This window comes from Dendrobates tinctorius, unplaced genomic scaffold, assembly GCF_039654945.1.
Source record: "Dendrobates tinctorius isolate UK_male_01 unplaced genomic scaffold, ASM3965494v1 ptg000098l, whole genome shotgun sequence".
NCBI classification, from domain to species: Eukaryota; Metazoa; Chordata; class Amphibia; order Anura; family Dendrobatidae; genus Dendrobates; species Dendrobates tinctorius.
In genome coordinates, this window is record NW_027361766.1 from 5,297,501 (window position 1) to 5,312,219 (window position 14,719).

The 14,719-nt window shown below is 43.6% G+C and overlaps 1 protein-coding gene across 3 annotated transcripts in view; it reads left to right on the forward strand.

Moving 5' to 3' along the window:
* The window catches only part of OLFML3 (olfactomedin like 3), an 85,041-nt gene extending 70,665 nt beyond the window's left edge, over positions 1–14,376 (forward strand). For 2 of the 3 annotated variants that reach the window (XM_073587073.1, XM_073587075.1), the window contains 3 exons: positions 340–619; positions 3,622–3,696; positions 11,819–14,376. In XM_073587073.1, the coding sequence (XP_073443174.1) occupies positions 340–619; positions 3,622–3,696; positions 11,819–12,606 (1,143 nt within the window). In that variant the 3' untranslated portion in view covers positions 12,607–14,376. The remainder of the gene's footprint in view (positions 1–339; positions 620–3,621; positions 3,697–11,818) is intronic. The other variant, XM_073587074.1, reaches the window with a different exon arrangement.
* The last annotated feature ends 343 nt before the right edge of the window (positions 14,377–14,719 follow it).

Below are 14,719 nucleotides of genomic sequence, written 5' to 3' on the forward strand. Positions count from 1 at the left end.
TTTTTAAATATTTCGCAATTTTACCCATTTATAATTTTGAGAAAAACCCTTTAGTGCTTTATTCTATCTCACATTTCATATTACATGAAAAATTCTCAGACTAAGCATGCATTGGAATAAAGCACTAAGAATAGCAGAATACAGTAAGCAAGTGTCTATTCTTTCCTCTATAAAATTCTATAATTCTTTTTGTTGAGGTCTAAAATAAAATGTCTGGACCATGCTGAATATTTCAATGAATGCTTCCTACTTGATTAAGATTTTAACTACTGCTACCGAATAGACACATACGGATTTTAATCTCCTTATTGCTCTAAATAATATCTTGTATGGCTTTAGGAAAGAATTGTGCAATGGCACGATCAAAGCAGTCGCTACAGCTCAGAACTCCGTGACTTCAAGAACCAGGTCCTGAAGATGTTGGAGAACATAGAGAAGGAGAGGGATACAGTAAGGAATGAGATGGAAAACACAAATGTACGTGTTGACAGGCTCGAAAGAGAGGTAGACTACTTGGAAACTCAGAACCCTGCTCCATCTTGTGTAGAAATAGATGAAAAATTGACAGAGCTTCACCTTGAGAAAAAAAAGAAGAAGGAAAAATATGAAAAGCTAACAGGTAAGAGTTTTCCAGGCAGAATTTTGGTGCAATGTTTGTATATATTTACTGCTAAAAAGAAACCATGACCTTGAAAAAAGTGGCAATAGCTGCTCGCTGATGTCTAACCCGATCTTCAAGGATATAATAGTAGTTATGTCAATTGACTATCTGTAATCACGTGGCAATCAACCATACTTACTTCACAGTCACTTCAATTTGTGAAGAGTCTCCTAATTTCCAAATACCAATGATACTATGCTGAATTTTGCTATTAATTTGTGTTTTTCTAGCACTCTGGTCCCTAGAATTCAAAGTTTTTGTACAAGAAATCTGAAGTAAGGCACTTTAAAAAGTCACAAAAATTCAGCATGATGCTAGGTTCCACAACTATTTTGTGACTTTTGGCATTTTCACACCTGTTTCAGCCAGGTCTGCCCAAATAGGCAGAGTTGGGGTGGGAAAAGGGCATGGCGATGCAAGCTCCTGTAATTCATGAAGACCTGTGGTGTGTCTTTTGCCACAGACCTTACTCCAGTCACCGACTGGAGTAAGATTTTTTTATTTAGGCACGCAGAGCTGCACGTCACTTTTGTGACGCACCTGACTCATTAAAAAGCATTTATATGTATATAATACATATAATATACTTATGTTTGCAAATGTATAATATTCTGTATATGTGCCACCTAAACTAAACCCATACTCTTGGACAAGGGAGGAATGAGGGTTGCGAACAAAAAAAAGACTAAATTTTCACTCAAGAGCTGCATCATTCATGCAATTATCCTTAACTTCCCTACCTCTTTTGCAAAGAATGTTTATTTTTGAAGTGTTTAGTTGGAAACTTGAGATTTTTTTTTAATACGGATGCATATAACTTGAATTTTACACGATAAAACATGATGCATCCCAAAAAATGAAAAGAAAGAGGGACATTTCATCACAAAGCATAGACATTAGAGATGAGCAATTCAAGTTACGCTGCCCTGATAGAGTCCAGTCTGTCACAATGCATGCAATGACATTACGTGAGGTCTAGTCCTCACTAGTGATGAGCGAGTATACTTGTTACTCGAGTTTTCTGAGCATGCTCGGGTGTTCTCTGAGTATTTTGGGCGTGCTCGGAGATTTAGTTTGTGTCGCCACAGCTGTATGATTTGCGGCTGCTAGACAGCCTGAATACATGTGAGGATTGCTTGTTTGTTAGGAAATCTCCACATGTATTCTGGCTGTCTAGCAGCCACAAATCATGCCGCTGCGGCGACACAAGCTGAATCTCCGAGCACACCCAAAATACTTGGAGAACACCCGAGCATGCTTGGAAAACTCGAGTAACGAGTATAGTCGCTCATCACTAGTCCTGACGTGATATCCTGTCATTGCTAGGCCTAGCAAGCTTCAGAGGCACCTAAGATTTCAAGCTGGAAAGGTTGGGCAAAAAAATGAAGAACAGCTGCCATGAAGAGCCGGAATTGACCCAGGGTCAGTGCAACACAAGTAAATTGGAGGCAGATTCTCAGGGAGATCAATTTCTGGCCCATGGTCCTGAACAGTTCATTTAGAAATAAGAAAAACATGGATTTCTCTGGAATAAGATATCAGATCACATATATCAAGGTATCATTTTATTCATCTTCCTATGACTTACATGCCCATGTAGATGATTTAAGAGGATTGATCCTACTGACAAATTCCCTTTAAAGGGGTAGTCTTGTATCTAAAATGTCCTTTCTCTTTAAATGTTTTTACACCCTAACCACTTTTGTAATTAGCTTAATTATACAATACCGTACACTTCTCCCTATCACGCTAGTCCCTAAATGTGTTCTTTTACTGCACTTCCTGTGACTTTCTTGTAAGAGGAGTCTCAAATGGGACATCACAAAAGGATGTTGCTGCACTCATTTTCTAGCAGCGTCTATCACCCCTCCTGAATCAAAATGTCACCGGGGCAAGCGCTGTAGTTACTTTCTACATTTTCTTGCCTCACTGCCAGGGCAGGCGTCAGCACCTGGCAAACTTGGGAAAGTGCCGGGGCCCTGAGAAGGTGGGGGGCCCACTCCCCATTGGGGACTCGAGCGCACTATGGGTGCCCGGTGCCTGTGCCAGTGCCTGCAAGTGCCTCTCTCCCCCCGTGGTACTTGCAATACTTACCTTTCCCCGTTCCACCTCTGCGGAGTCTTCCGCGTCTCCTCACTGTGACGTTTCAGGTCAGAGGGTGGGATGACATTATGTGTATGTGCCCTCTGCTAGTCACAGTGCAGAGAGCTGGAAGACCCTGATGCTGAGGAGTCTGGAGCAGAGCAGCGGCCAGCGAGGAGAGGTGAGTATTTCTTTTTTTTATGTTTGGAGCAATATATGACACCCATTATATGTGGAGCAACATATGGGGCTCATCATACACTGGAGCATCATATATTGGGGCCATTATATATGAAGCATTATATGGGACCTATCATACACTGGGGCATCATATATGGGACCCATTATATCTGGAGCATTATATGGGGCCCATCATACACTGGAGCATCATATATGGGGCCCATCACACACTTGAGCATTATATCTGGGGCTAGTATATATGGAGCATTATATGGTGCCCATCATACACCAGAGCATCATATATGTGGCCCATTATACAGTGGGTACGGAAAGTAGTCAAACCCCTTTAAATTTTTCACTCTGTTTCATTGGCAAATTCAATTCAAAAAAGTTCATATTATATCATTAATGTATACTCTGCACCCCATCTTGACTGAAAAAAAACAGAAATGTAGAAATTTTTGCAAATTTATTAAAAAAGAAAAACTTAAATATCACAGGCAAGACTTGAATGCTATTTACCTGCAGATCACCAATAGCATTTCTGGAGGAGACAAGTTCCTTTAAAAGAACCACTAGCTGCTCTACCTTCATGTGGTAGAAAGAAGTACGCTTATATGAATTCACCTATGGCTATTACTGCATGTGTACTGTAAATTCATAGGGGTTAGTGGAACCTACCTCTCATGTTATAATAGGTTGTCCAAAGGCTGAGGTTGCAGAGACTGTGGAAACAGATGTGATGCAGAGTCCTCCCATCATCCGGAAGTCATGTAAGTGGGTTCCATTAACCCCATTTCACTTATTTTTTTTGTAAAAATTCCTTTTCAAATTTGTTACAAATTTCATAGGAAAACGTATGGCTTCATTTATTTTGGTTTTATGTAAATAAGTGCAATAGCACTAATATGCATTGCAATAGCAACATTCCATTGACCTGTTGGTAAATATTATATATTGACATCAAAGCCTGACGTTTATAGAAATATCATCCTTAATTGATCTGTCAATCACTAAAAACTCTGAACTGCTGTATGACTATCCTATGGACAGCATGGTGAAGTGAAGGAGATACTGAGCAGAATGTTACATGTGCTTCTCACAAAATTAGAATATCATCAAAAAGTTAATTTATTTCAGTTTTTCAATACAAAAAGTGAAACTCATATGTTATAGAGTGATCTATTTCAAGTGTTTATTTCTGTTAATGTTGATGATTATGGCTTACAGCCAATGAAAACCCAAAAGTTATTATCTCAGTAAATTAGAATACTTTATACCACCAGCTTGAAAAATGATTTTAAAATCTGAAATCTTGGCCTACTGAAATGTGTGCTCAGTAAATGCACTCAATACTTGGTCGGGGCTCCTTTTGCATTAACCACTGCATCAATGCAGCGTGACATGGAGGCGATCAGCCTGTGGCACTGCTGAGGTGTTATGGAAGCCCAGGTTGCTTTGATAGCAGCCTTCAGCTCGTCTGCACTGATAGGTCTGGTGTCTCTCATCTTCCTCTTGACAATACCCCAATCTATGGGGTTAAGGTCAGGCGAGTTTTCTGGCCAATCAATCACAGTGATACTGTTGTTTTTAGATCAGGTATTGGTACTTTTGGCAGTGTAGACAGGTGCCAAGTCCTGCTGGAGAATGAAATTTCCATCTTTAAAAAGCTTGTTGGCTCTAAAATTTCCTGGTAGACAGCTGCACTGACTTTGGTCTTGATAAAACACAGTGGATGACATGGCTCCCCAAATCATCACTGATTGTGGAAACTTCACACTAGACTTCAAGCAGCTTGGATTGAGTGCCTCTCCACTCTTCCTCCAGACTCTGGGACCTTGATTTATCTTTCCCCCATGACGGCACCACGGAGAGAGAGGGATCCGCCCTCAGGGACAGGAAACCTACAGATGAAAAAGGCGGTACCTCTCTCCCACATCAGTTGGTTTCCTGTCCCTGACGGGGAACCTACAGCATACCTGAAAAGTCATCGTAGGATTCCGGGGACCGATCCAGTCCGGTGATAGGCAGTGGGGCTCCCTGCCTCGGCTGGGTCGAGGCCTCGAACAGGCTCCACCCGAAGCACCACCACTGGGGTCGGCGGGCCTTTAGGGTGAGTGGGGAAAGGCAGTGAAGAAGCTGTGGAAGTCTGCCGATCCCAGAAAAGGAAAAAAAAAAAAGAGGGGGCTGCCTCCTGCAGTATAGTGGCGGCCGTCACTACGGGAGAGGCCCGCTGAGCCGCAAGGCAGCATGTGCAGGTGGCGGCAGTCACCGGGAGCACAGGTCGGGGCCAGCCATACAAGGGAGGCGGTGGTGACCTCCAGGAAGCAGGCAGGGGTGGCGGCGGCCACCAGTCTCACTTACAGCGCTGGAGCGGCGCAGACGATGGGCGAACATGCAGCACCGGCTGGATATGCCCGGGCGACCCGGAGATAGCGGCGGCTACCATGAGGCGCAAGGTACGGCCGGGCGCAGACGGCGCGCACGCCGTTACAAGCGCCAAAATAGATGGGGCCGCAGTGCACATGCACGGGCAGCCACTTCTGGGGGCGCAGGGAACGCTGGGAGAGGCGGCGCCGGGGAGGAGAAAAAAAAAAAGACCGCTCACATTTAAAAAACCCCATTAAGGGGTAAAGGAGCGTCGCCATGAGCGGAAAGCAAAAGGAGACTCGGCGTTCCCCGAAGCAGGGGCCGCGGCAAACACAGGAACAGCGCCAACATTCACAGCACCAGCGCAACTCTTCCCAGTAGCGCAGCAGCGACGGTCACGCAGGATCGCGGCACAGCCAAAGTTCCTCAGCAGTGGAAATAATCCCTACACCTGAGACGGTATCTCTCGTTCCATAAGGAGGGTGAGTGATCTCCGTTAAGGGCCGCTCGCTAATATGCGGTTGTTAATTTCTGTTTTCAGGGGCATAAATGCACGACCAAATCTAAGCACATGATATGTGACATATGCACGGAGGAACTACCCCCTATATGGGAGAAAAAGCTTTGTGCGGCATGCATAGAGCAAACAATTCAGGAGGAATCCCCGAGATTTGCTTCAGATCTCAAAACCCTGATAAGGACCCAGGTCAAAGATGCCCTTAAGGGCGCTAGATCCTCAAAAAAGAAACGTAGGTCCAGGCGTAGGTCGCCAGAGTCCAGTGTTAGCGAATCAGAAAGCGAACTGTCGGACTCAAGTAACTCATCATCCTCCCAATTATCATCATCATCCTCAGAAGGGGGACGTAGCTGCTTCCCCATCGAGGAAACAGACACCCTAGCAAAAGCAGTGAGGACAATGATGGGGTTAGTAGATGAACGGCCTAAGAAAACAGCCCAAGATCTGATGTTTGGTGGGCTGGAACAAAAAAAACGGAGAGCTTTTCCTGTCAATGAGAAAATCCATTCCCTAATTAAACGGAAATGGAAAAAACCAGACAAAAAAGTCCTCTTGACACACAAGAGGAAATACCCCTTCGACGACCCGGCCTGCTCCTCATGGAGTAAAGCTCCTAAATTAGACGTGGCAATTGCAAAAGCTTCTAAAAAATTTGCCCTGCCCTTCGAGGACATGGGAACCCTGAGGGACCCAATGGACAAAAAAGCAGAAGCCTTTCTAAAAAATACATGGGAGTCGGCAGCAGGGGGGCTAAAGCCAGCCATAGCAGCCACATGCACGGCGCGCTCCCTAATGGTCTGGCTAGATCACTTAGAGTCACAAATAAAGGGGAAGTTCCAAGAGATACAATGCAGAGGTCAGTTTCTGTGATGAGGGGGGCAGCAGCCTTCCTGGCGGATGCATCAGTAGACTCAACCAGGCTGGCAGCCAGAACAGCCGCCTTCTCAAATGCCGCAAGGCGCGCCTTATGGCTGAAATGCTGGCCGGGAGACTTACAGACAAAGACCAAATTTTGTGCAATCACGTGCGAGGGGGAATTTTTATTTGGGCCAACACTAGATGACATCCTGGAAAAGGCAGGGGACAAGAAAAAATCTTTCCCCGGGTTCCCCAGTCAGGCATACAAACGGCCTTTTTGGAACAGAAGGTTCATGCGACGAAAGCCTCCAAGAGGGAACAAAGAAGGATGGGAGGATAGGAGAAATAAAAATAAGGGCTTTATGTTTAACAAACCCCCCGACAACAAAAAACCACAATGAAGGTACTCCCCAGGTCGGGGGAAGACTATCCTGCTTTCTCCAGGCCTGGGAAAAGATATCCGCAAGTTCTTGGATAATGGACATAGTAAAGGAAGGCCTGAGGCTAACATTCATTTCCCAACCAAAGGACTCCTTCGTGATAACCCCTCAAAGGACACCACAAGAGCAGCTGGCTCTACAACAGGAAATAGCGATCCTAAGAGAGAAAAACGTATTGCAAGAAGTCCCCTACCAAGACAGGGGCAAAGGCTTCTACTTCCCTCTTTTTCTTCGCAAGAAACCAGACGGTTCGTACAGGGTGATTATAGATCTCAAAAAGCTGAACAAATATCTAGAAGTGCAGCACTTCAAAATGGAGACGATAAAATCCTGTATAAAAATGCTTCCCCCAGCTTGCTTTATGGCCGTATTAGACTTGAGGGACGCATATTATCATGTGCCTATTCACAGGGATCACAGGAAATACCTCAGAGTAGCGGTGATGATTCAGGGGGGGGGTTAAAACATTTTCAGTTCAGAGCCCTCCCCTTCGGCCTAGCCATTGCTCCAAGGGTATTTACGAAGGTAATGTCAGAGGTAATGGCCCACATAAGAGAGCAAAACGTTCTGATAGTCCCGTACCTGGACGATCTATTAATAATAGGGGTCACCTTTCACCATTGCAAACAGCAGTTGGACCTGGTCATGAATTCACTACAGAGCCTAGGGTGGATGCTGAACTTGCCCAAGTCCAGACTCGTACCAAGTCAGGTGCAAGAGTATTTGGGAATGACACTGGACTCAATCGAGCAGAAATGTTACCTTCCGAAGGCAAAGGTTCAAAAAATGACGCAAATGACATCTCAAATGATAGCTTCCCCGAACACCACCCTGAGGAAAGCCATGTCACTGTTGGGGTCTATGACAGCCTGCATGCCAGCCGTCCAATGGGCCCAGAGCCATACCCGGGGCTTGCAGTGGGAAATATTAGATGCAGACTTTTCCCTACACGGAAATTTAGACACACAGTTAAACATCTCGCCAGAAACAAGGCATTCCTTAACATAGTGGACAGCTCCAGCCAACCTAGCCAAGGGGGTTCCTTGGGCATTGCCTACAACAAAGATCCTAACCACGGACGCAAGTTCTTGGGGGTGGGGCGCACATCTAGGCAACCAGGTGGCACAGGGGTCCTGGGATCAGGGAAGAGAGTACGCTTCCTCCAATATGAAAGAGCAGCTGGCAGTGAAACTAGCCCTCGTTTATTTTCTAGATTCACTACGTTCCCATCACGTAAGGATCTTCTCGGACAACCAGGTAGTGGTAGCATACCTAAACCACCAGGGGGGTACCAGGTCTCGACCACTAATGGAGTTAACAAAGTCCATCTTCCACCTGGCAGAACACAATCTAGAATCCCTGACAGCCCTTCACATAAAAGGTTCAGAAAATCGAACGGCAGACTTTTTAAGCAGGACACGTCTAAAACAGGGGGAGTGGGAACTAAGCTGGTTAGTCTTCAACCAGATCATGAAACTCTGGGGTCAACCAGAGATAGACTTATTTGCGAACAGTCAGAAACGGAAGCTGGAGACCTTCTGCTCAATCGATCCCCGGGGGGGCCCAGTAGCCCTAGACGCCTTCACGATACCCTGGGATTATCATCTGACCTACGCCTTCCCCCCAATATCTCTCATTCCCTTAGTACTGAGGAAAATACGGGAGGACAAGGCGACAGTAGTGGTAATAGCGCTCTTCTGGCCATGGAGAATTTGGTTCTCTTGGCTGAGAAGGATGTCCGTGACAGACCCCTGGGTTCTACCAAAAAATCCAGACCTGTTATGCCAGGTTCCAGTTTATCACCCGCTCATAAAAAACCTACACTTGACAGCTTGGCTTTTGAGAGGGAGCTCCTAAGCATCAGGGGCTTCTCATCAAACTTGGTAACCACGCTACTACAGAGTAGAAAGCCAGTAACCACCAAAGCATATGGCAAAGTGTGGAAGAAATTCATATCAGTGTCAGGTTCCGACCCAACAGGCGAAATCCCTGTAGATAAAATTCTGGAATTCCTACAAAGGGGGTTGGAGAAGGGGTTAGCTACCAGCACCTTAAAAGTACAGGTGGCGTCCTTGGGAGCTTTGTATAACCACGACCTAGCCAAAAATAGATGGGTTAAGAGATTCATTAGAGCCTCAAGTAGATCTAGACCGATCTCTCTACATACCACCCCATCCTGGGATCTAAACCTAGTGCTAAATCCTCTAACCAAATCTCCCTTCGAACCCCTAACGGAAATTCCCTTAAAAATATTGTCACTTAAGACCTCCATCCTAGTGGCCTTAACTTCTGCCCGCCGTGTTAGTGATATACAAGCTTTGTCGGCCCACTCACCCTTCACGCAAATCCTGGATGATAGAGTAATTCTTAGAACTGATCCAGCATATCTCCCCAAAGTGTCGTCACACTTTCATAGGACTCAGGAAATCTCCCTACCTTCTTTTTGTCCCGATCCCAAAAACAAAACAGAAGAGATTTTACACACTTTAGATGTAAAAAGATGCCTGGTCCAATATTTGACAACCACGAGGGAATTTAGGAAGGATAGGGCTCTGTTTGTCTGTTTTCAGGGTCCTCGGAAGGGGCAGAAGGCATCGAAGTCCACACTGGCGAGGTGGATAAGAGAAGCCATCACCTTATCCTACTCCTCCTGCGGGGTGGCCATCCCAGAGGACATAAGGGCCCATTCAACCAGGGCAGTGGCATCATCCTGGGCAGAGAAAGCCGGCGCTTCAATAGATCAGATATGTAGAGCTGCCACTTGGTCTTCCCCCTCTACATTTTTCAAACATTACCGTCTAGACTTGACCTCCTCTTCAGATCTCACCTTTGGGAAAAGGGTTCTGGAGGCGGTGGTCCCTCCCTGGATGAACAATCTTTGTAATTCTCTCCGTGGTGCCATCATGGGGGAAAGAGAAAATCATAGTTACTTACCGATAACGGTATTTCTCTGATCCCATGACGGCACCCGTACATCCCCTCCCTTTCACACACACAGGTGTGCACATAAGAGTGAGTTAGTTAGTGTTACTACTTAGCCACGCGGTGCATTTGTTAAGCTTAATTTGATTAATGTTGGATTTTTTATAACAGTTTGAGTTGCAGCTGAGAGTTCTATGTAATGCTCTGTAAACCAACTGATGTGGGAGAGAGGTACTGCCTTTTTCATCTGTAGGTTTCCTGTCCCTGAGGGCGGATCCCTCTCTCTCCGTGGTGCCATCATGGGATCAGAGAAATACCGTTATCGGTAAGTAACTACGATTTTCCAGATGAAATGCAAAATTTAACCTACTGAAACAGACTAAGGGAACTTTTTAAATGCTTAGGAAGCCTTTGCAGGTGTTTTTAGTTAATTATTCTACTTTACTGAGATAATGACTTTTGGGTTTTCATTGGCTGTAAGCCATTGTCATCAACATTAACAGAAATAAACACTTGAAATAGATCACACTGTTTGTAATGACTCTATGTAATATATGAGTTTCACTTTTTGTATTGAAAAACTGAAATAAATTAACTTTTTGACGATATTCTATTTTTGTGAGAAGCACCTGTCTATAGGTTAGTGGGGAAAGATTCAGTATAACTTTTATTCGCTGAAATTCCTGGTGCTTTTATGCCTTTGAGTCCAGTGGGCGGTCCTATTAGTGATTGAAAGCTATATCTATATACATTGTCAGACAGAGAAGACTGTCAATCACTAAATGCAACCGCCCGCTGGACTGGTATGCTACAATCTCCAGAGATTTCAATTTTGTTGAAACTTTTCTCTCCAAAATATACTGCATATCTATCTAATCACCTCCTCCTGCACTATAGCATCCTGCCTGCAGATTATATGCCATTTACAACATGACAGATGCTTTCTAAAGGCCCGGTCACACACAGCAAGATCGCTAGCGAGATCGCTGATTTTGTGATTCAACAGCGATCTTGCCAGCGATCTCGCTGTGTGTGACACGCATCAGCGACCGCCCCCCCCCGGGTATCGCTGATCGTGCAGGAATGTCCTGGACCATTTTTTAATCGTTGGTCTCCCGCTGTTGTAGCAGCGGAAGACCAACGATCAGCGAGCTCCCAGCGCTGTAAGCAGACGCTGGGAGCTGGTATCCAAGGTAAATATCGGGTAACTAAGCGCGCGCGTCGCTTAGTTACCCACTGTGTACCTTAGATACCTGCGTGCTCGTGCTGGGAGCTGGTATCCAAGGTACACAGCGGGTAACTAAGTGACGCGCGGCGCTTAGTTACCCAATATTTACCTTGGACACCAGCGTCCTCACTGGTCCTGATCACTGGTGAAATCTGCCTGTGTGACAGCTCACCAGCGATCATGTAGTGAGGCACCAGCGATCCTGACAAGGTCGTATCGTTGTCGGGATCGCTGGTGCATCGTTTAGTGTGACGGGACCCTAAGTCTCAATAAAGCACCGCAATTAATATTTATTCTTAAATCTATGTTTTCAGTATGTAAAAACTGAAGCAATTCTGCATTTTGCTTTGACTAAAATACCCTACGGTTTTATTTGCAAAGTTCAAATATAGATCTGTGGTCCGTCCATGGTTACAGACTACAAACTCTCTGTGTAGTCTGATCTTTCATTAATTCTTGGTGACTAATTTTTTTTTTTTTTTTACTGATTTTGCTTTATAAACTTTGCTTGTTTTTTTTTGCTTTCTGATTTTACTCCTGTAACCTCTTTACTTATGTAGATTGCAGTGACACAATTTCTCAAGTGAATGCCATGAAAATACTCAAGCGATTTGGGAGCAGTGCTGGCCTCTGGACAAAGGACCCAGTTGGAAATTCCGAGAAGGTCTACGTCTTTGATGGAGCAGGCAATGATACAGTGTTTGTATACTCCCGCATGAAGGAATTCACTCTTACATCGTCAACACGTAAAGTCCCTCGAATCAAGCTACCATATCCATGGATTGGTACAGGACACATTGTTTATGGGGGCAATTTGTACTATATACGGCAAGATGAGGAATTCCAGGTTATAAAATTCAACCTGACTGACAGAACGGTGGTTGACAGTGCAGTTCTGCCCATTGAAGATCAAGTACCAGTATACGGATTGTCCAAATTTAACTACATAGATATAGTGGCTGATGAAGAAGGTCTCTGGGTCATCTATGCAACCAAAGAGAATGAAAAGAACATATGCTTAGCCAAACTAGATCCAGGCAACCTTGGCATTGAGCAGATGTGGGATACTCCATGCCCAATAGAAAATGCAGAAAGTGCTTTTGTGGTGTGCGGCACTCTATATGTAGTATATAACACCAAGCTCCCGAGCCGCTCTCGTATTCAGTGTATCTTTGACGTCAGTGGCACCATATCCAGTGAAAATGTTCCAATTGTTTACTTTCCCAAACGGTATGGATCTCATTCCAGCATGAAATACAACCCCAAAGAAAAACAAATATATGCTTGGGATGACGGATATCAAATCTTATATAAACTCAACATGAAGCCGAGGGATGAACTGTATTAGAGTTGATAATGATCATGATTTCACGTATCAATTTTCATATTAAAGGATTTGTTATAATTTGGGTCTTACACATAATACTCTATACATGGCATTACAACACCTCACTGAGGAAATGTTCAATTTCTTCCTGATGTCTCATTTGTTTTCTTGCCTGCTTATTCTAACAATATAATTTCTATTCATACATGCTGAATCGGAAATCAATGTCACCACTTCACCTATCTCAGTGTAATAGTCATATATTTGAATCCAAAAATTGATTTATCTAAAATAATGAAGATCCAGTGTTCAATATCAGTGGTGATTGCTCTGTATGTCGCCATAGAGTATTGCCTGACTGATGTGCAACGAGTTCCAGTTAGAGGTTGGGAGATCATTTGAAAAATGAATTTTGCAAGTTTGGCAAATTTTTACCTCTAATTTGATTTGCATCGAATAAATAGAGAGAGAGAATTTTTTCTATCCCTAGGAGGAAAGAGTTGTGCGCTCTGACCATCTCTACATTGTTTAAGAATAAAATGGTTCTGTTTGGCCGACCCCCATCTTATATACTGCCTTTGATAAATTCCTGACTGACTGCACTAGATAACAGCAGGACATTATGGGGAAGTCCGCAAGGTCATGATGTATGCCAATAGCTTGCCAACTGAGTCTTTAGCAGTGTATGAAATGGAGTGGGTCATTTTTTGGGGGTCCAATGCTAACGAATCAAGTTGCATAGTTTTCTAATTTGCAAGGACCTGTAAATTTCAGGAAATTCAATTCTAAGGGCATGTTTCCACTTGGCATATTGCATCCAGATTTGCTGCAGATTCAACGCTGCGTACAGCCGCAGCGTTTAATCCACAGCATCCAAATGTTACAGCATAGTGGAGGGAATTTTATGAAATCCCGTCTCCACTATGCTTCCTAATACGTGGGTTACACACCGCATAACCGGACATGCGGCGTGTCTTTTTAGACCACTGCATGTCTGTTTACCCTAAGTCGATCCATCACGGATCATTCCCTTTATCTTTAGTTCCAGTGTCACAGCTGTTTCCTATCTGGTAAATGTTGTAAATAGTGATAATGATCACATACAAATGTAACAATGGTTATCATGATCCCACCACACAACATATTGATAACAGAATTATACTTATTTGAGCAGTGATGTCCCGGTATTACCTGGGTCAATGTAAAAAATACAGTTTCCTTGCTAGAACTCTATTTTTCATTTCTTGAGTTATATTAATAGCAGTCAAAGCTGTGTTTTCTCTGAAGGGGTACTTCAAACCCCCCTGTATTCACATTGAAATAAAATATGAGATGCTCGCTACCTTTAACCACCACAAGAGGGAGCATATGAGTTTATTGCATACCAATATTTGTTGACCTCACCAGCAAACAGCTAGCTCCTATAGCAGATTCCTATAGGGAGTGGAGAGAATGGCATCATTTCAATATATGTCCGTGCGTAGGATTTGAAAGTCTGTATCAGATAAACAATCTCCGACCACTAGAGAGATATTTTTAATAATTAATCTGTTCTGAATTTTGGAACTATAAATATCATGATGGTGAAGGCAGACATTTATGCTAAAGAATGCTAAATTTAAAGAGACATAAATACAATATATTTTAATTTTGGCTAATTTTAAACTATCATCCATTGGAAATGAATAATGGAGCAATATTTGAATTTCTATATAAACTACAGCATGTGACTGTTATTTGCACAGTATATTATAGCAATCATAAGAAATAAACATTTTTCATACAGCTCAATACAGGAGGATTTTGTGGGTCACAAAAGAGTACCTTGCTAGATTTGGGAGAGATAAACCTTTTCTTACCTTTTGGTCCTAGGTTTTTTATCACAAGATGACAAGCTGTGAAAAACATAATTTGCAATGCTATGTACATGTGATGTACAGTATGTGCTGCACTATATATGTGGCCACCTAGTGGTTCTGCTGTGGACTACAGCATGTGAAGGGAGTGATGGGCATGTAACGACATTACATTGAATTTGTTTGTGAGAAATTTAAGTACTTAAATGATCATTCCCATCTTCATAAATTGATATTATCACTCCTTGTAAATTCGAGCAATTTTGCAATTATCTGCT